Source organism: Pogoniulus pusillus, chromosome 14 (genome assembly GCF_015220805.1).
Source record: "Pogoniulus pusillus isolate bPogPus1 chromosome 14, bPogPus1.pri, whole genome shotgun sequence".
NCBI classification, from domain to species: domain Eukaryota; kingdom Metazoa; phylum Chordata; class Aves; order Piciformes; family Lybiidae; genus Pogoniulus; species Pogoniulus pusillus.
The window spans coordinates 6,308,785-6,329,437 of record NC_087277.1 but is presented as its reverse complement, the minus strand read 5'-3'; the positions used below and the strand labels follow the sequence as shown (position 1 = coordinate 6,329,437).

General features: G+C 40.0%; 1 protein-coding gene across 4 annotated transcripts in view; it reads left to right on the top strand.

Annotated features, from left to right (window-relative positions):
• Window positions 1-18,769, top strand: part of TRPS1 (transcriptional repressor GATA binding 1) — a 224,904-nt gene extending 206,135 nt beyond the window's left edge. For all 4 annotated transcript variants that reach the window (XM_064154176.1, XM_064154177.1, XM_064154173.1 and 1 more), the window contains 2 exons: window positions 8,677-8,799; window positions 14,946-18,769. In XM_064154176.1, coding sequence (XP_064010246.1) covers window positions 8,677-8,799; window positions 14,946-16,007 — 1,185 coding nt within the window. In that variant the 3' untranslated portion in view covers window positions 16,008-18,769. The remainder of the gene's footprint in view (window positions 1-8,676; window positions 8,800-14,945) is intronic.
• The last annotated feature ends 1,884 nt before the right edge of the window (window positions 18,770-20,653 follow it).

Genomic DNA, 20,653 nt, shown 5'->3' with positions numbered 1-20,653 from the left:
ATCCAGTCTTTTCTTGAAGACCTCAAGGGACGGTGCCTCCACCACCTCCCTGGGCAGCCCATTCCAATGCCAATCACTCTCTCTGCCAACAACTTCCTCCTAACATCCAGCCAAGACCCACCCCGGCACAACTCAAGACTGTGTCCCCTTGTTCTGGTGCTGGTTGCCTGGGAGAAGAGGCTAACCCCCATCTGGCTACAATGTCCTTTCTGGTAGTTGTAGACAGCAATGAGGTCACCCCTGAGCCTCCTCTTCTCTAGGCTAAACAACCCCAGCTCCCTCAGCCTCTCCTCATAGGGTTCGTGTTCCAGGCCCTTCACCAGCTTTGTTGCCCTTCTCTGGACACCTTCCAGCACCTCAACATCTCTCTTGAATTGAGCAGAAGATCACCTGCATTTATACATGCAGCATTTAAAACCCAACTGCCACTAATTGTGGGAAGGAAGTCAAACCTGCAGAAAAAGTTGTAATGTCTCATATTTGTGTCACTGCAGATCTCAGAGGGCAAACTGTGAAATGACCTTCCTTCCTCGTTTGAATTAACAAGGGGATGCATTGCAAACTAGATAGTTTTCCCCGATAAATGCTCCAGTGAATGAAAACTACTATGTCTTTGTAAAGCACATTGTGATTGTTTATACAATCCTGTAGTTCTGTGTAGCTCTTCATAAATGATAAAACTGATGGTAAATTCCCACTGTGGAGCTCAGGCTCTGGCTGAAGGTGGGTGTCCAAAGCCACTTCCTTTGCAGTGTATTGGCAAAGGTCTGGGGATAAGATAAAGGTAAGGAGGTAACAGTGATGAAGAGCTTCAACAGCAAGTGAATTAATGGTTTCTTTGTATAGCTCTACTTTTCTTCATTTAATACTTTGTTTCCATAAGCCAATGTATTACTTTAGCAGCAATCATGACATCCCAGACTAGCACCTTCCTAGAGTCTTCTTTCTCAATAAGACACAAAGAGGTTGTAGTTCACTGCCTGTTGTTTGAGGTGGTTAGGGTGGGATTATTTGTAAGTAGCAAAGTGCTGCTGTCTGAAATGCAGCTTTACAAAATACAGGGGAACCCTACAAATACTGACAAAGTCTACTCATCTGCATTTTTGCTGCTAAAGAAAGTAAGTGCAGTTTTCAAGCACACTAGAACATTTACTCTCCCTAAGGGATCAGGAGTAAGAATCTGAAAGGCTCCACTAGCAGCAATACTTAATTTACTGTCTGGATTTTTTTTCCTCTCAAACCCCCCTGATTCCTCTCATTAAAAGTTTGTAATACAGTGTGTATCATAAAATAGGTGCTGTCAAAAGAGAGCATTAAAAATTCCACTAAACTTTGTATATGAATTAGGTGTGTAATTTCAACTTTCCTTTTGACGTTTCTGCTTTCTTCCTACCTTGCCTTTCCTAACCTCTTTCATATGTGTCTTTCAAATATAGCTCTGTAATGTAATTGTTCTTGAAAATGTCTTAGATGAAGAGTTTGGATTTGGCACATTAAATTGACTTCAAGAGGCATCTGTTAACTCAGAGTTAGCGTTGAAAACAACTTCTACTTTAACACTCTGCTTTATGCGTTTCACTTTTTCTGACAGCTTATGCTTTGGGACTGAAAATTTGCTGTTCCTGGTCTATTCCTGAAAGCTGTCCAAGTTATAAAGTGAAGAAAACCCAATGCATTTCTTTTTAATTTAGACATAGTCAGAGCAAAAGCAACTAAAACTTCAAAACATGAAACTTTACAGAGACATAGTTGTGGCAGTTTTCATCGTTGAGAGAGAAAGCCATTTTGATTAGACGCATTCAGAAAGGTCTGAGTGCCTCCACAACCACCAAAACAAATGAGAGCTGAAAGATTCTTTTCCCATCTTAAACTGAGGAAAGTAGCACTTACTCCGACATCCAGGTGCTGCCTAGGTTTTAGAGCTTCAAATAAATTGAGCCTCACTAAAATTCAAAAGAACTAAAATACCTTCTTATGTTTGGAAGGAAATACCTGAAGAGTATCATGGCACTGTAAACACAACATAGGTTGTTTTTCTCTTCACTGTATGGTAGCAGCTTGACAATTACAGCTGTGCATCCAGCTGCTTGCAGTTGATACTTTCCACAGTGTGTCACCTGGCTCACACTGAAGGAGCTCATACAGGTTTCCTGCTGCTCCACTTTTGGGCATCCCATGTTGCTAGAGAGCATCCGGGGCCAACCATTTTTTTTCCTTCCTTCCTTCCTTCCTTCCTTCCTTCCTTCCTTCCTTCCTTCCTTCCTTCCTTCCTTCCTTCCTTCCTTCCTTCCTTCCTTCCTTCCTTCCTTCCTTCCTTCCTTCCTTCCTTCCTTCCTTCCTTTTCTTTATTTTCCTTCCTTCCTTCCTTCCTTCCTTCCTTCCTTCCTTCCTTCCTTCCTTCCTTCCTTCCTTCCTTCCTTCCTTCCTTCCTTCCTTCCTTCCTTCCTTCCTTCCTTTTCTTTATTTTCCTTCCTTCCTTCCTTCCTTCCTTCCTTCCTTCCTTCCTTCCTTCCTTCCTTCCTTCCTTCCTTCCTTTTCTTTATTTTCCTTCCTTCCTTCCTTCCTTCCTTCCTTCCTTCCTTCCTTCCTTCCTTCCTTCCTTCCTTCCTTCCTTCCTTTTCTTTATTTTCCTTCCTTCCTTCCTTCCTTCCTTCCTTCCTTCCTTCCTTCCTTCCTTCCTTCCTTCCTTCCTTCCTTCCTTCCTTTTCTTTATTTTCCTTCCTTCCTTCCTTCCTTCCTTCCTTCCTTCCTTCCTTCCTTCCTTCCTTCCTTCCTTCCTTCCTTCCTTTTCTTTATTTTCCTTCCTTCCTTCCTTCCTTCCTTCCTTCCTTCCTTCCTTCCTTCCTTCCTTCCTTCCTTCCTTCCTTCCTTCCTTCCTTCCTTCCTTCCTTCCTTCCTTTTCTTTATTTTCCTTCCTTCCTTCCTTCCTTCCTTCCTTCCTTCCTTCCTTCCTTCCTTCCTTCCTTCCTTCCTTCCTTCCTTCCTTCCTTCCTTCCTTCCTTTTCGTTATTTTCCTTCCTTCCTTCCTTCCTTCCTTCCTTCCTTCCTTCCTTCCTTCCTTCCTTCCTTCCTTCCTTCCTTCCTTCCTTCCTTCCTTCCTTCCTTCCTTTCTTTTCTTTATTTTTCTTTGCTTTCTTCTCTTTCATTTCTTTCTTCATTTCTTTCTTCTCTTTCTCTCTTTCTTTCCTCCTCTCTCTCTCTTCCTTTCTCTCCTTCTTTTCAGTGAGGCATGTATGGTCATAGCCCCCAGTGCTGTATTTGGAAGTAGGTCAGTCTCAGGGTTCTTTTTTGGTAGAGCTGTGATTACAGCATGCTCTGTTTCTGTCGTGGTATGAAAGGCAGACGTGGTGAAAAAATTCACTCGGACTTCATCATATTATTGTTTTGTGATGGGAAAGTGAAAGTGTTCAGCAAAAAGAGAAGCTTTGTTGTGTCCAAAACCAAGAGGGTGATGTAAGAAAAATGCTTGGCTGATGCTTGTAGAGCCTGTTTGAGTTTCTAAAAGCATCTTCTGGCAGAAATTTTGAAAACAGGATGTATTTGGCACTAGCAGAGTGTCAGGCACTGTTGCTTAGTCTAGCTAAGCTCAAAAGCCACAGTTCCTGAGCAGTGTTTTTGGCTGTGCTTTTACAATGTATATTTTGCTACACGAAGTTCCTTTGAGTTAATAACTGAAAGTTCATTTTACTTTAAAACACTTTTAATATAACTGTGAGTGTAATGTTGGACTCTGATCCTAGAGTTCCAACCTGGTTAATTCTGTGATTCTGCATGCTACAAAGTTGGAAACCAACTCTGTCAAGATATCTGAGTGAATTACTTGTTATGGTATTCCCTGCTGGTTTATTGCTTAGCAAAAAGCACTGCTAAGGATTTCCTTTTTCAGTGAAATGTTGGTAACTAGTGAAAAATCACTTAAGGAGTTAAAAAAGACTTAGACATTCGAGCTTGAGGATGTGCATACCAAGTTTCAGACTTGTTCAATTTGGAATGGTCAAGATATGAAACCATAGCAAAATTGAGTAAATACTCTGCATATCAAGGGTTGTTATGAAATTACATGCTTCCAGCATGGTTCTTACTGAGGGAAAGCTGTTAGTAGAGAGATCTGCAAGACACATTCAGTGAATCATTGCAAACTTCCATAGCTTAGCTACAGAAAAATACTAATCCACTTGTTTCTTTGCTGCTACCAAAACACTAAACCGTGGGGGGTTTGTGCCCAGAGGAAAGCTGCTGTGCCTGTAGATTGGTCAGGAAGCTATCTGAAAAACTTGAATTCCATTCTGTCCCTCCTCCCCCTCATGCCAAGTTTTGGCTAATCTCCAATTTATAAACAGCTGAACTGATTTTAAAGAGAATTTTCAGTACCAGGAAATAATAAAAACATCCCAAACAGTTGACAAAAACATGCACCAAGTGTCAGGCCAATGTGACTTGAGACAATGGTGATACTAAACACTCGGACCTAAGAAGTGGAATGGAAGTAGAGACAGGCTCTTTGCTTGCACTAGCTCCCTCGGGATTTGGGATTGCAGTGTAGTGACTCTAAGGCTCCAGGTGATTAAAACTTGACGTGATAGATTCATATTTAAGTTATTTAGACCCTTTTGGCTTATTCCAGTGATGTATAGAATATTCTTATGGGTAGCTCCAGCTAGTGCTAGTGGCATAGATCACGGACTGAAACCTTTTTATCTGTGAGTCGAACCCTCCCGTGACTAGTTATGTCAATGTATCTTTTCTGTGCTGATTTTATGAGATTAACTGTAATAAATATTTGGGGAAAAAAGAAAGTCATCATGTATTTCTAGAAAACAGTGGCTAGGGTGGTACTTAGCAGTGTGCTTGGGCTCATAGAATCATAGAATCGTAGAATCAACCAGGTTGGAAGAGACCTCCAAGATCATCCAGTCCAACCTATCACCCAGCCCTAACCAATCAACTAGACCATGGCACTAAGTGCCTCATCCAGTCTTTTCTTGAAGACTCCCAGGGACGGTGCCTCCACCACCTCCCTGGGCAGCCCATTCCAAAGGGAAATCACTCTCTCTGTGAAAAGATTGGGTTTTATGGAGGCTGAGGACTACAGCTGTTGCACAGACTGCTGGGTCAAGCTCAGGTGCTTGTTCTGAGACTACCTGGAAAACCAACAATATTGGCCATGATTATTGACTAGTACAAACAATGGGTTTGCAAAGCCAAACAGGCTCATGAAGAAGCAGTAGCACCCCTAGGAGTGGAAGTGTCAGCACTGATGAACATCCAGCATTTGAAAAAAATGAGATCATTTCTGTGGCAAATAACTTCTCTGAAATTTGGTAATAAACTTCCTTTAAGAACATCAGTGGAGGTCCCTTTCAATCCCTACCAGTCTGATTTTGTGACAAGAGGCACATTAGACTTTTAAGAACAGCCTCAGTATTTTCTTGCTTACATAATCAGGTGTGTTTTGACAAGCAAGTTAGGGGGATCTGATAGTCAGGAATCCCTGGAGGTCTTTAAGACCAGGCTGGATGGGGCTCTGAGCAACCCGATCTAGTCTGAGGTGTCCCTGCCTATGGCAGGAGGGTTGGAACTAGATAATCCTTGAGGTCTTTTCCAGCCTTGACAGTTCTATGATTCTAACATTCAGTTCAATTCTGCCACAGTCCTGTTTCACCATTCTAACTTCACTCTGAAGTTGTAGGTCTCCACTGTGAAAGGATGTTATGTAACAAAAATGATCAGCAAATTAACAGCTTTGAAGTTTTTCCAGAGGTGATTCAATTAGTTGTTTATTAGTATGTGTCATCTAGGGTGGAACAGTTAGGTAGGGGAATAATCAAATTACTGTTGATTATCCCATAAAGTCCTTAAATAATACAGAAATAGGAGAAGATAAAGAAAGATAGAATGCAACAATTAGAATAGCATGCAAGATGAATTTAGCAACTTTGCATTATATTTAGGGAAGGATATTTAGGACGAATTTACCCACTTTGCCTTAAATTTAGGGAAGGATATTTAAGGTGAATTTATTCACTTTGCATTAAATTTAGAGAAGAATATTTAAGACTGGCCACTTCCAAATCTTAAATGGATAAGCAGTTCATAGGTACTAAATAAGTACATGTAGATGTGCTATGTATTATCACAGTATCCCAGTATCATCAAGGTTGGAAGAGACCTCAGTTATGTACACTGTTGTCAGCTCTAATCATTGTATTATTTTATTGCAATTAATGTACAAATTGATTCAGGTACTTCTTTAAAAAAATAGAGGAAAATTGAATTACTTTTGTCAATATTTTAGGGATACATCAGTTCCACAGCCTTCAGTGAAGATTCCAGTGTTACTACACCCCTCTGTCATAGTTCCAATGTGTGCAAATGCAGCATATAAACTAAAACACTCTCTCTATATTTTAGAAGTCTTCCATGACTTCGTAGAGTATTCCCCAAACTCGAGGAACACAAACAGAAATGAATGGGTGGAAAAACTGACTGAAATTAGAACTCCACTTGGTTGATACAGCACAGCAAGAAGCCATAAGCTGGCAGACAAAATGTAGGGAACGGAAAGGACAGTTCTCAATTGTATCTGAATCCTGCCTATATGTAGTCATTTCCACTTGGAAATTTCTCACTCTAAGTGGACCAAAGTTGGGTTAGTTTAGTGAAGCTTTTATTGTACTCTTAAGGAAAATATTTCAGCAGCCAGGTAAAGGTCTGCAAGGATATATGCATCCACAGAAAGGATTGGAAGCTTCAGCCTACTGGTGGTTGCACCTTCCCAGAGCAAACTCTATGTCATGCATACAGCTAGCTAGATATTTGCTGAAGGACATGAGCTACTGATGAGTAAACTGAGAAAAATATAATCTGTTACTGCTTCTTATCTGAGAGACAAAGTAGGGGATGATGTAAAGAAGTGAGAGAGAGATTACTATCTTGGTGACAATCTTGATTTTATTGTCTCACTTTAAAGTAGCCCAACCTGCTCTGCCGATGAAATGGTGTTCTTGGTTTAAAAGGGCAATTGTTAGCCTGACTTTGTGCTCAACTAAAAAGGTTTCCCCTATCTTGTTAAATTATTGCACTTATTTGAGATTTTATGACTGTGCAGCTTACCAGCCCTCCTTTCTTTTACATTTCATTCATTTTCCATGTATTGATGATTAATGGAGGATGTCGAACGTTAGAGTGAGCAGGCATCAGCAAATGCAAGATCATAATTAGTTTAGCTGACGAGGGCCTCTGATAGCACTTGCATCTGGATGGAAAAATTACCCTATAGGGAACTGGCTGCTCACCAGGTCTTTTTAGTGATACATTGTGAAACACCCGATGAATCAAATGCCCTTTCAATGCCAAGAAAGTGTTCCAGTCTTGAAGCCAAAATTATGTCTGCAGAAAGCTTTCCATTTCAAATGTATCAGAGTACAATTATAACCATTGTATTTTTCTGGCATGAGCACCAGTCTTCTACAGTATGGAGTAAAGTTAAATAAATGGCTAAAATTTTATGAAACCCTGAATTTTTTTGCTTATAGTGTTAATACTTTTTAATTTATAATAAAATTCATTTTCACCCAGGCTGATGTTTTGGTTTTTTTTACCCCTGTTCTCACCCATTCATATCTTAGATGATGAAAGTTTCTTACTGATGTTTTTTTTCCTTTGCAAAATAGGCAGCAGAGTTGAAATTCAGATTTTCTTTTTCAGCAAAAGAGTTGCCTTTCCTCCTTATTAGTATTTGTGCCCACAAACACGGCCTGACTTTTGCCTCAATGAAAAGTTCAATGGAATCATGACTCCACAGAAAGAATTTAACAAGCAATACTCATAAACCTGTCTACTTCTAAATATCCCTTGATCGTTATGAAAGCTGATGAATGCACAGCTCAGCCTGGTTAAAAATCAATTTGCAGTTAGGAAAGTTGTGCAGTGCCTTTCTTTCCATGGCTGATATAAAAGAAATAAATCTATCAATTGATGAGACAGCTTTCTGAGGTTTGGGGTGAATTTTGAAAGAGATCTCATTAAGAATATTGTACTTCTATTTGTTTGGCAGGGGTTTGTTCGTAGTAGGCTGTGGGAAATACAGGGTGGCTTACACTGATTGCCGAAGTGAGTAGGGGGGAAAAATGGAACTGAATATCATGTATTCAATTAACAAAGTGTAATCTCTGTGAAAGGAATTAATGTGACACAGATATGAAATGTAGTTAATTGAAATGGTGGTTTTTCAGCATTCTTGTTACTGATCACACTTGAAAATCGAGCAAACTAAAAAGACATAATGCGTTGTGAAATGCGGTGAGCGAAGCGGGGAAGGTTTACAGAATGTTCTCTGTCAGCTTCCAGAGGGGGGGGTTTCAGAATTGGCTGTTTAGAAACCATCATTAAATGCACAAAACCTGAAGTTCAAAAAGTTAAAGCTGTTATTCTGAAAAGGCTTTGGTGTTTCACACACCTCATCCATCACTCTAGGGTTAATTATAATGAAAATCAGTGGTGCCTATTAAGCACAATTGAACCTGACCTCATTATGGGCAGTGTGGTTTTATACTGTCATTGTTGCCAGTCCAGAGACAAAACTCCTGTGTTGATTTGTCCTAACTCCACGGCTCATGTGACTCACCTCTGACCTGGTTTTTTTTTTCTTCTTCTTCTTTTTCTTCCCTGTTTCAGAGACGTAGAGGCTCGGGTGTTTTTTGTGCCAATTGCCTGACCACAAAGACCTCTCTCTGGCGAAAGAATGCAAATGGTGGATATGTATGCAATGCGTGTGGCCTCTACCAGAAGCTTCACTCGGTAGGAAGAACTTACTGGTTTGTTCAGGGGAAAAAAAAAAAGGGGTTACACAGCTAAGCTGGGCAGCTGTGGTCTTGTCTGGTTGTGTGATTAGTACCACTCCCTGGCCTGCAGTTAATTTCCTAGCAGGGTTTTGCAGTATGGTCACTCTGGGATCAGATGTGATTCATTATGAAGCAGGCTGAGATGCTGTGGGTAGACGTGTTTGAGATCACCAGTGATGCATTTAATTATTTTGATACAAAATAAAGGGAAAATTGCATCTTTTCTGAGAATTCCATTTAAAAGCATACGCTGTGTTGTGATGAAAGCTCTCTACGTTCAAGAGCCCTCATGTTCTTTATAATGAAACAACATAAAAAGGTTCTTAAAGTTCAATGTCTTATCTACGTCAAAAGTACCCCTTGCTGCACTTCTTATTTTCTTTCACCCCTTTCACCCCCTTTATTCTTGACAGTACATTTTCTGGAGATACAGGGTGCTGGGGTTTTTTCCTTCTTTTTTATACAGCTTGTACAGCATGCTGGAGGATTCTGAAATAGCTCCACAAGGAAGCTACTCATTTGATGACACTAATCACTCAATGAGGAGAGGATCCAACATGCTCAGAATCAGGCAGAGAATAAGTAGTAGACATTGACTGTCTGTATTGCTTGGCATCTTATTGACATTTGACTTCATCCTGAAAGATGTTGAATGCTCTGATCCAGGCTCAGGAAAGCTATGCTTAAGTGTTTCCTTGGATCAGTGCCAAAATGCTTAGAATCCTTTGTGTTAAGATTCACTAGATAAATATATCCCCTGGTTATCTCTGATAGAAGCACATGAAGGAGCCTGGTGATCAAGATTTTATTTGAATTACTCAATTTTTCTACAACATTCTCATGAGGTTAAAGAGTGTTACTATTTTTCAGAAATAGAAAACTGAGGTGGCCTTTGATAGTTTGCCAAGGCAACATAACAATTCAAATTAGACCCCAAATCAGCAATCTTATGTTGTGGCTGTAAACACATATTTCTAAAAAACTTGTTGCAGAAAACCAAACCCCAAAACAAAACCAAGAAGCCAAACCAGCAAAACAAAGCTACTTACAAAACTTGTATTTCAAATGCATTAAGTCTCCTAAGCACCTATGCCTATTTCTGTTTATATTTGAGGCATAAGCTTCTGAATCAGTAGATTCTGTGAATTTTACCCTTGATCTTTTGTACAGGCCACATAACAAATGTATTCACTCAAAACCTGTCCAGTCAAACCCACTTCATAAAAACATTTGCAGTTTTTGAAAGCATGGTGACTGCTTTCAGCACTCTGATGAAAGGCTAACTCTGTTCATCATGTGAAGTCAGTAACTGTTTTTAAGCTCCAGAACAACCCAGCCAGATAGCACCTAACCGGGAAAAGAGTGACTAATGAATGATCTCTAGCTAGCATCTTAGCTGAGTCTTACTGGAAGTATCACCTTCCTGGAGATCTCTCAAACTTCTAGATCTAATGATACCTGATTGAAGAAAATTGATCAGCAGTGAGCATCCACAGAGATGGCCAGTTATTGTTAGAACTTCCAGTCACAGCCTCCATTTTCCCTTTCTCCAGTTTACTTTTCTAAGCTATAGGGTTGAAGCTTACCATGGCTATGGTGAAGGTCCAACATAGCTTGTGGTAATCAACACAGCTTATGGAAGAGCTGAAAGCTACAAGAATCAGTTTTGAATTCAAACACATAGCTCAGATAATTCTTATGAAGCAGAAGGAACTAACTAATGTGCTTCCAACAATAATTAGCAATACAATGTCAAACCTTATGCATATGGAAAGCAAAAAGCTGACACTGTCCTTTAGCTCCACACTTCAAGCATGGCAAGAGGCTGTCATTCAGCAGACACTCGACATTAGTATCTTCAACTGAACTCTGACCAAACAAACACAAACATTTCATTAAGCCTCCACTCTGCTGTGGTACAATAGCAACTCCAGTGTAAGTAGGCAGTCTGAAGTAACCAAACAAGTTTGTCCTTGGGGACACCTTATGAGGCAGTCCCATGCAAAAAAGATGCTCTTTAGACTGACACCAGAAAGAGGAAGTTTTCCTCTATCTATTTGCCCATCCATCTCTTCATTAAAAACTACAGTAAGTATTTGTCATATATGTTTTTGAATTAAGGAGTCTGTGATGACATAGTTACTGAGTAATGTCTGAAACCAGAAAAATGTAAGGGTACAGAACTGTTGCCTTCTGTGAGCTACCCTGTTCCAATAAATTATGCTGCACAGCTGAGTATAATACACCTGTAAGTGAGTTTGCATACTTCATGAGCTCACTTTTGGTTGGATTATCATTATTAGAACTTCATTAACTGGAGAATATTCAGGATACACTTACCTCTAAGGTATTCTTTTTTACTTGGATTTAATAAGAAAAAAATCTGTCAGATACTACTAGGTATTAGTGAGTGACAAATGTCACATGGAAGTGATACCTGCTCTAAGTCACATTTTTTCCATTTCTGTGGTACCTTTGAATAATTTCTCAATGTGTTTTCAAAAATGTTCAATCCACCTAGGGGTCATTTAGATTAAACTTGACATCTTTTCACATTTATCTCCTCTAATATAAACAGTTCTGTTCAGAAGTGTGTTGTAATATTCCAACAGCAAGTTAGTCAAATAGTTTAGTAGGGGGATAAAATCCCTTTCACTGGAAACATTTACACAATGTTCACATGTGCTGACAGAGAAAGGTGCATGCCTTGTCTCCCCAGAATCATGAATTTGGCCATTGTTGTTGTGGTGCAGTTCCTCGTTTTTTAACAGTTCTAACTCCATCGTGGGAACTAGATTTTTTTTCCATGGCAATTCCCTTGCCACATCCTCAGACTGCTTCAGTGAGGAGTTACAGCATATTATTCTAGGGTTAGACAAATATGGAGAGAAAACTGCAATTTCCTGTAGCATCTAAGTCTGATCACATTAATTTAATGAAATACTTGTTGAATTTCATGATTTGTTAATCCAGGGAGGTGGTAGAGTCACCGTCCCTGGAGGTGTTTAAGAAAAGACTGGCTGAGGCACTTAGTGCCATGGTCTAGTTGACTGGCTAGGGCTGGGTGCTAGGTTGGACTGGATGATCTTGGAGGTCTCTTCCAACCTGGTTGATTCTATGATTTGGGGTTGGAAGATTTCAGGTTGATAAAGTGATGGCAATTAAAATCTATGTATAAAATCACAGAAAGAGTGACTGGCCATTGGAATGGGCTGCCCAGGGAGGTGGTAGAGTTACCATCCATGTGTAAGAAGAGGCTGGATGAGGCAATTAGTGCCATGGTTTAGTTAATTAGAAGGGTTAGGTGATAAGTTGGACTTGATGATCCTAGAGGTCTTTTCCAACCTGGAAAATTCTGTGATTCTGTGATCATCATCAGTATGTTGTGTATAACATTTAATTAACCTTCTGATACAGAGTAATTGAAAATTAAAGTTCTGCTAATATTTCCACTATTTCCTAAATTTAATGCCCCACTGAAAATCAAGAGAGCTTATTTTGTTTTTGTCTGTCTTAGTTGCAACTACATACAGAATTTCTATCTGAAGGTGTGAGCAGCTTTACTGAATGAGTCTGTTTTAATCAGCAGCAGACAATTCATTTGCATGCTGAAGAATTTTTATGTTAGACCTGCAACCTTTACCTCCTGATAGCATGTAACTTTAAGAGCCAAAGCTGCAAATGTGTTAGACGATCCTTAGTCACAGGTATGAAAGTGTGTTTTTGAACTACTTGGAATCATAGAGTCAACCAGGTTGGAAGAGGCCTCCAAGATCATCCAGTCCAACCTAGCACCCAGCCCTAGCCAGTCAACTAGACCATGGCACTAAGTGCCTCATCCAGGCTTTTCTTGAACACCTCCAGGGACAGTGACTCCACCACCTCCCTGCGCAGCCCATTCTAATGCCAATCACTCTCTCTGGCAAGAACTTCTTCCTGACATCCAGCCTAGACCTCCCCTGGCACAACTTGAGACTGTGTCCCCTTGTTCTGTTGCTGGTTGCCTGGCAGAAGAGACTGACCCCCACCTCACTACAGCCTCCCTTCAGATAGTTGTAGAGAGCAGTGAGGTCACCCCTGAGACTCCTCTTCTCCAGGTTAAACACCCCCAGCTCCCTCAGCCTCTCCTCACAGGGCTGTGTTCTAGGCCTCTCACCGTCCTTGTTGCCCTTCTCTGGACACATTGCAGTACTTCTACAATAAGACTTCATACCTGTAGCACAAAGAGTAAGACTAAAAGCATCTTCAAACTATTGAAAGGTTATCCAGAAACCATATGAAAGAGGTATGTATTCTAGAAACCACACAGAATGACACAGAAGTAACCAGGTTGGCAAAGACCTTCGAGATCATCGAGTCCAACCTATCACCTAACACCTTCTAGTTTAACTAAACCATGGCACTAAGCACCTCAAATGCAAGTTTAATAAGAGCAACATCAGCATCACACAGCATGTCAGCATGACAGTATTACAATTGTCATTAAAAGGTGAGGAAATTACACTAAGCTTGTAATAAACAGTATGTGCTTATGCATATTAATTGGCTATTGAGTCTGCAAACTGTTTGCTTAGAATTTACATAGAAAGCTTTGATCTGTTTGAGGAGGCTGGTTCTGGTGCTGTTTTTCTGCTGAGTTTAAATGTTGCTTATTAAAAATCTAAATCAAAGTGGATATTTTTTTCTGATCAGAGTTTTCATAGAAAATAAAATCATGGCAAGTAGCTGCACTGCCCAGAATGTAGTTGCCTATGAAGGATAAGCTGACCTCAGGAAAATAAGTAGGTGTAAGAAGAGAGGAAAATGGCAAGTCAAGAGAGAAACTAGATCTCTACAAATAATAGAGTGAGCACTTTTCCAGTTCTGGAAGTTATTTTTATAGGAATATAAAGTTATGAATATATATAAATTATGTTACATTCAAGGTACAAATTGTTTTGGATGGTGACTATATGCCAAAATTTGATCTACACTTTAAAGCAGTGCTTTAAAGAAATTTCCCAATTAACATATAAGTGGAATACTAATTGTGTCTGCATTTGGATGAGACAAGTGACAAGTGCTGGGACACCGCACTGAGTGATTTCTGGGTAGTTTCCATTGCTTTAACATTTGCCCATTAGACCAACACATACTGGCCTTACAGAACCACCTTTCAGTCACATACCATTGCCTTCCTGTTAAGGCACCTTTCAAAGAGTATTGCCTGATGTCTTTCCTTGTACTGTGTTTTTTCCTTCATGCAAAACTATTTTCAATTCTCTACCCTGACCTGGCAGAAGTAGCAAATGGAAACTTGTTTCTTGCCTCTGGCTCTTCCAGAATGCTTTTTTCTTTACAGATTCTGTTTTTCTGTCCTTCAGAGGATACATTCTCTCCCTCATGACTTAGGAGCACAACATCAGTAACATTTAGAAAGAAATCCAGTAGGAATGAAGGAAGGAGAGTTGGTGACAAAGTCTTGGGTAGAACTTTTGATACATAGGAAAAGTTTGCCTGGGCTTTCTTCTCCATCATTCTTAGTCCCTTTCCAGCCACCATCATCCCACTCACCACCACAGTGGACCTGCAGCTTTTTTGCTGGGTGACAACAGTGTTGGTCAGCAAACTCTGTATTTCCGTGCATTTTCTGTCTGTGTCAAAGAGGGGTGGGTATCAAGGTAAGTGTTACTCAGTTCTTGTCATGGTGAGATTCGTGCAAACCCCCTCCCAGTGCTCACTCTGGTGATGGTCCATAGAATAATGCTAGTGAAAAGGGCCATTCATCTCCCGTCTCGTCCCCAGCTCTCAGCATTCAGCTTGTTTACCCCACAACTTCCCAGCAGTATGGGGTAATAAAACCTTTGACAGCCTGGATATTTCATGCCTTTTTACATGAACAGGTATGGCACATCTAAGGCAGTCAAGTAAGTTTGATAAACCAAACCAATTCGTGATTACTTCCCACAGGAACCAGCATCTGGATTGAGATTTGGTCATTCCCGTAGAACCCTTGCCATATAGCTTTGTGTAAAGGATACATTTGTATGAGCATGGTCTCCGTGACTTATTTAATGTGTCTTTCTTTTTCCCTTTTGTTCATTATGTGTGTGTTCCGTGCAGACTCCCAGGCCTTTAAACATCATTAAGCAGAACAATGGTGAACAGATCATTAGGAGACGAACAAGAAAGCGCCTTAACCCGGAGGCACTTCAGGCTGAGCAGCTAAACAAACAGCAGAGGGGTAGCAGTGAGGAACAAGTCAATGGAAGCCCCTTAGAGAGGAGGTCAGATGATCATTTACCTGAAGGTCATCAGAGAGAAATTCCACTTCCCAGCCTCAGTAAATATGAGGCCCCAGGTTCATTGACTAAAAGCCATTCTGCTCAGCAGCCAATATTGGTCAGCCAAACTCTGGATATTCACAAAAGGATGCAACCTTTGCACATTCAGATAAAAAGTCCTCAGGAAAGTACTGGAGACCCAGGAAACAGTTCATCGATATCGGAAGGGAAAGGAAGCTCAGAGAGAGGCAGCCCAATAGAAAAATACATGAGACCTGCGAAGCACCCAAACTATTCACCGCCTGGAAGCCCTATTGAAAAATACCAGTACCCGCTTTTTGGACTTCCGTTTGTACACAATGACTTTCAGAGTGAAGCTGACTGGCTGAGATTCTGGAGTAAATATAAGCTGTCTGTTCCTGGGAATCCACACTACTTGAGTCATGTGCCTGGCTTACCAAATCCTTGCCAAAACTATGTGCCTTATCCCACCTTTAATCTGCCTCCTCATTTTTCAGCTGTCGGATCAGACAATGACATTCCTCTAGATTTGGCGATAAAGCATTCCAGACCTGGGCCAACTGCAAATGGTGCCTCCAAGGAAAAGAGTAAGGCACCACCAAATGTAAAAAATGAAGGTCCCTTGAATGTAGTAAAAACAGAGAAAGTTGATAGAAGTACTCAAGATGAACTTTCTACCAAGTGCGTGCACTGTGGCATTGTCTTTCTGGATGAAGTGATGTATGCTTTGCATATGAGTTGCCATGGTGAGAGTGGACCTTTCCAGTGCAGCATATGTCAGCATCTTTGCACGGACAAGTATGACTTCACAACTCACATCCAGAGAGGCCTACACAGGAACAATGCACAAGCTGAAAAGAATGGAAAACCTAAAGAGTAAACCTTAGCACTTAGCACAATTAAACAGAAATAGGTTTCCTTGATGGGAATTCAATAGCTTGTAATGTCTTGTGAAGACCTATAAAGCACTTCATATAGAGAGCATGCCTTATCCAACATTAAATCCTTTGTTATTTTGGGGTTTTTTATCTTTATTTTTCTTTTTTTTTCCCCTTTTTTTTAAATTTCTCTTTTTTTTCTCTTTTTTTTTTTTTTGTCCTTTTAAATGAGTGGGTTACCAAGAAAAAAAAAGAACAGTTGGATGGTGGCCAGAAGGAGGAGAAGATAATTACGTGGGACACGGCCCACCAAAGCTAGCCAGAATGCAGTGAATGATGGCAAATACACTTGAGAAAATTCTACCAGACAATTAATAACCTTTGCAGTTGTGTGAAAGGCATAACTGGCAAGAGTGCAAAGATGTGTATATGTATATACTGCTGCAGGGGTACAGTGAGCATATGCACATTGTATATAAGAACTAGACTTTGTGAAATATAGAGGTGTTAAAAGGTCATTTTCTTTCCTTTAATTTGGGCTAGTTTCTGCCCTGCAACATGCCTTACAATTACTTTGCCCTCAAAGCTTTGGCAGAAATTTCATCTAGATGTTTCTCAGACTCAGCTGATTTTTAGCTACCATTTATCACTACATTCTTTCTGGCACACTTTAGTCTAGAGAAACCATTTTATGCAAGCCAATTATCTAACACAGAAGCCACACTCCGGGTTTAATTTGCTTAGAACAAGGTAACCTGCTGTATTTTATTTTAATATATTTTTAATATATTACATTTCTAAACCTTGAAGTCTAAGGTTACTTCTCCATAGGCTTAACATTGCTATACATACCAGCCAATCCCTTCAGTAGACTTATACCAGCTTTTGCTAAGTAGCATTAAATGTCTTCATAGTAATTTTTAATACTTAAAAGCTTTGTAAAACTATCCATGAAGGGAAAGCTCCTCAGCATAACTGCTCAGGGAAATAGGGCTAAATAACTAAATATTAAGTAATTGGTTAAAGGTGCTGTTAGACGAGCCTCCATGCTTGCTACAAGGGTGTACAAGAACTGACTTTAATCATTTTCATTATAGTGTCCCAACCAGTAGTTTATTATTTTGCCACAGGGATGTAGAAGATATTACAAGCTACTGGATGCACTGTCAGATTAACTTATTTCATTAAAGAAGTTGGGAGAACAAATAGAAAAAAAACCTTATTTTTCTAGTAAATATTAATGTATTACATTTCAAATAATGGTGCCTGACATATTGAATAATTATTTTCTACAGTGTACGTATGCAACAAAGATATTCCATCATGCATTAGAGTCAGTTCTGGCTCTGCCTCGCTGTTTACATTTGCAAATGTAGCAAACAAGGTAATGAAGCAACTATTTCTATTGCAGTAGGTATCTTTTTGTTTTTTTTTTTTCTGTGTGTGTGCATTAAAGTTGTAAACGATAACATGAAATGAATGAAATTTGTTGATATTAATGGTATGGAAAAACAAGAAGGAAAAATGAAAATATTTTTATGCCTACTTAGGAGAAAAAAGGGTAGCACTATTCATTCCAAGTACTTTTGTATTCTTAAGCTCTTAACTCACGTTGTTATGCTTAAAATGATAAACATATATCCTCTTTTTATTGCTTTGTCTGTGTTTCAGAAGAAACATTTCAGAAATTATTTTGATGAGTGCTGTCTGACGCAGCACTGATGTTTTATTGCATTCTGTAGTAGCATTGCACTCCATTTTTACAATATTATGCAGTTGCTTTTTTGTTTCGTTTGGGTTTGTTTTCTTTCTCGCAGTGCAGGGTCTTAGTTCCTTACGGTTGGATGGCAGGTGTAGCTCAATCGGTTCACGAGTGTCGCAGCGACTGAAGTGTAAAACGTCTTTCTGATATTATGTTGTCTTCTATTTCTCCATTCATGCATTTTATTTTGTAAAATGTTCTTAAAAAAACAAAAAAAAAAAAAAGAGACTCTGGACTAAGTCCTCACTTGAGATTATATGTAAAGAGTCCTGATCTCACTTACACGCCGCCTTTCTCAGATTTTCATGTAATTGAAACTAAAGCATTGTAAAAAAAGAAGTTCTTGTATTTAACTTACCTGACTCTCACCACTCTCCCTTCTAAAATTTGGTGCACTTAGAAGATAGTTAGCCAGATAGACAGGGAAGTGGAAGATAAAAGGAGAGGTGATAGGAAATGGCTTATAGGGGTTGGCAAAAGGAAAACCAGGGAGGAACTGGCCTAAACGTTCAGCACTTTTAAGGTCTTTTGGAAAATAATGTGCCTAAAGCAGCCGACAATGAACATCACCATGCATGAGAAGCACTTACAAAGCTGATCACAAAAGGTCTCGCTGACCTCGCAGTATTTTAGGTGTTACATTTTCACACGGATGAAATATTATTGCACAGTTTCTCTGATTTGTTAGGCACAGACAGGCTATTGTTCAGCATTAGGCTTGCATTCCTTCCTGCTCCACCCATTGCTTCTATAATGGTGAGCAGCAGATGGAAAGTCCCACTCAATCTGGTCACGGTTGAGTTCTATAACCCTTCAATAGTGTTCTAGGTTAGCAAAGGATATTGGGCCACATTTTTTCTTCTTCTATTTTTTAGTTGAATCTCCAGCTTGATACCAGTGCCAGACAAAGTCTGGTTATGTTTTTACTATTGTTCTCCAATAATAAGTTCTGACTTGGTTTTTGTGGATTTATTTTTGTTGGATTTTTTGTTTCTTTTTTTTTTTGTTGTTGTTGTTGTTTTGGTTTGTTTTGTTGGTTTTTTTCCTTTGGGGACTGAAATAGATTTGCCCTCGTTTTGTTATGTCAGGGTCCAGTGTGTGTCCTTTTCAGCTCTTCCAAGAAACATGTTAGACTCACTCAGCAGTGATTTTTATCGGCTTCAGAAACAGCTGCCTGCCAGTTTTCAGTAGTTACTGGTTTGACTTAACTCATCTAAGACCTACCAGTTCCTGTGGCTTCTTCATTGAGAGAAGCTTCATCTTCCTGGCAAAATATTTTAGGGGATGTGCGCATTGTAAGACTTGAGCACCACCCTCTACTTCGTAACACCTCTTGCTAAACTCAGAAGCGGAGGCAAACAACAGGAAATACACGTCAGGGTTTGGGGGTGAGGAGAAATGACATCTTATGAGTGCAAAGAACAAGACAGATTTATGAATGTTAGTAGTGCACACCTAGACAGTGCAAATACAATTTGAAATAAAAATCCATTGTTCTTGCCATGACATATTGAGATGTTCTGAGATTTCTGCTTGGAAATCGGATGTTGCCGTAGCCTATTCTCTTCGATTGAGGTGGAGGGAGCAGAGTTTTGTTTTCTTAAGAGAAGAGAGGTGACTCCATCCCTCTTCCAGATCCCCTCACAGTGGATATTCATCAAAAGAGAAGTAAATCCTGACATGGAATCATCTTATTTAATAACTCTCAGCTGGAAACCGGTGTTAACATACACAAGTCATTGCTGCACCCACTGCATTTTGATCAACTTAGAGCAGGAAGAATTGAACTTTCAAAGAATCGTTCTTTGTTCTCAATTTGTCAGTGTCATCAGGGTGTGGTACTGCTCTTACTGAGGAATGATAGTTTGAGATCTTAAAATGTATCTCAGATTGGACCACAAAATCAGTACATGATTCAAAACCAGAGGGTTTGTGGTAGCTGTAATTAATCAGACTGCAGAACAGAACAGCATTTCCCTTAACACTCTGCATTGCAGAAGCTGCCGTGCAGCACCTTCTGCAAACTGGACTAGCTCTAAGCTTCGTGGCTGCTGCCCTCTAGGCTAAAGCAGCAGGAGATGAAGATTTTCCAGAGCAGTTTGCATTCAGGTGCTAAAAGCTCAGAGTGCTTCTCAAAAACAGTGTGGGTGAATCTCCCCTCTTAATTTTTCATGGACCATCCAGAAAGGGGGGGGGACGGGACACTCTGGATATTGGTATCTCATATTTGCCTAAAAAATGTACTGTTGCACATTGCAGCAGTTTTAAAGAGAGAGAACATAAAGACATCTCCAAAAGCTGAGGCATGCTCTGGGTGAGAGATTACTTTTGCAGTTAGATGGACAGCAGGACAAAAGTAACCGATGCTGGTTGTATACAGTGCTGAAACATAGTGGTTGTGCAGTGTGGAGATCTGATTTAGCAACCTTGGATCAGTACTCAGTTCGGGGATGGGCTTTCAAGTCTGTCTTTGGACCGCATAGTGTTGCTGCTTAGTCATGACTACTTGCTTTATGTGCTAGGTATGTCATCTACCATCTGCTTTTAGCCCAGGATGTCCAAATATGTTCCTGTTCTTGCTCCTGTATGATTTTTATTGGCTGACTTAACATGCTAATTCCTAATACTGGTCAGGAAAAGCCAAAGAGATTAGAAGTTCACTTCTGTTCAGCCAGAAGGGCAGATATATTTCCTTCTGCCTCTATGGAGACGGTTTTGCCTGGCGAAAAATAGCAAGCAATCTGTCAGTGTATCCCAAATGTGATAGATAAGCGAGAAATCCCCTCTAAACTTTTTCTGTGAAGTTCAGATGGGCCAAGCAGAATGATTTATGTGAATTCATTAACATCAGTATAAGATTCCTCCCCTCTCTTTTCCTCACAAGCC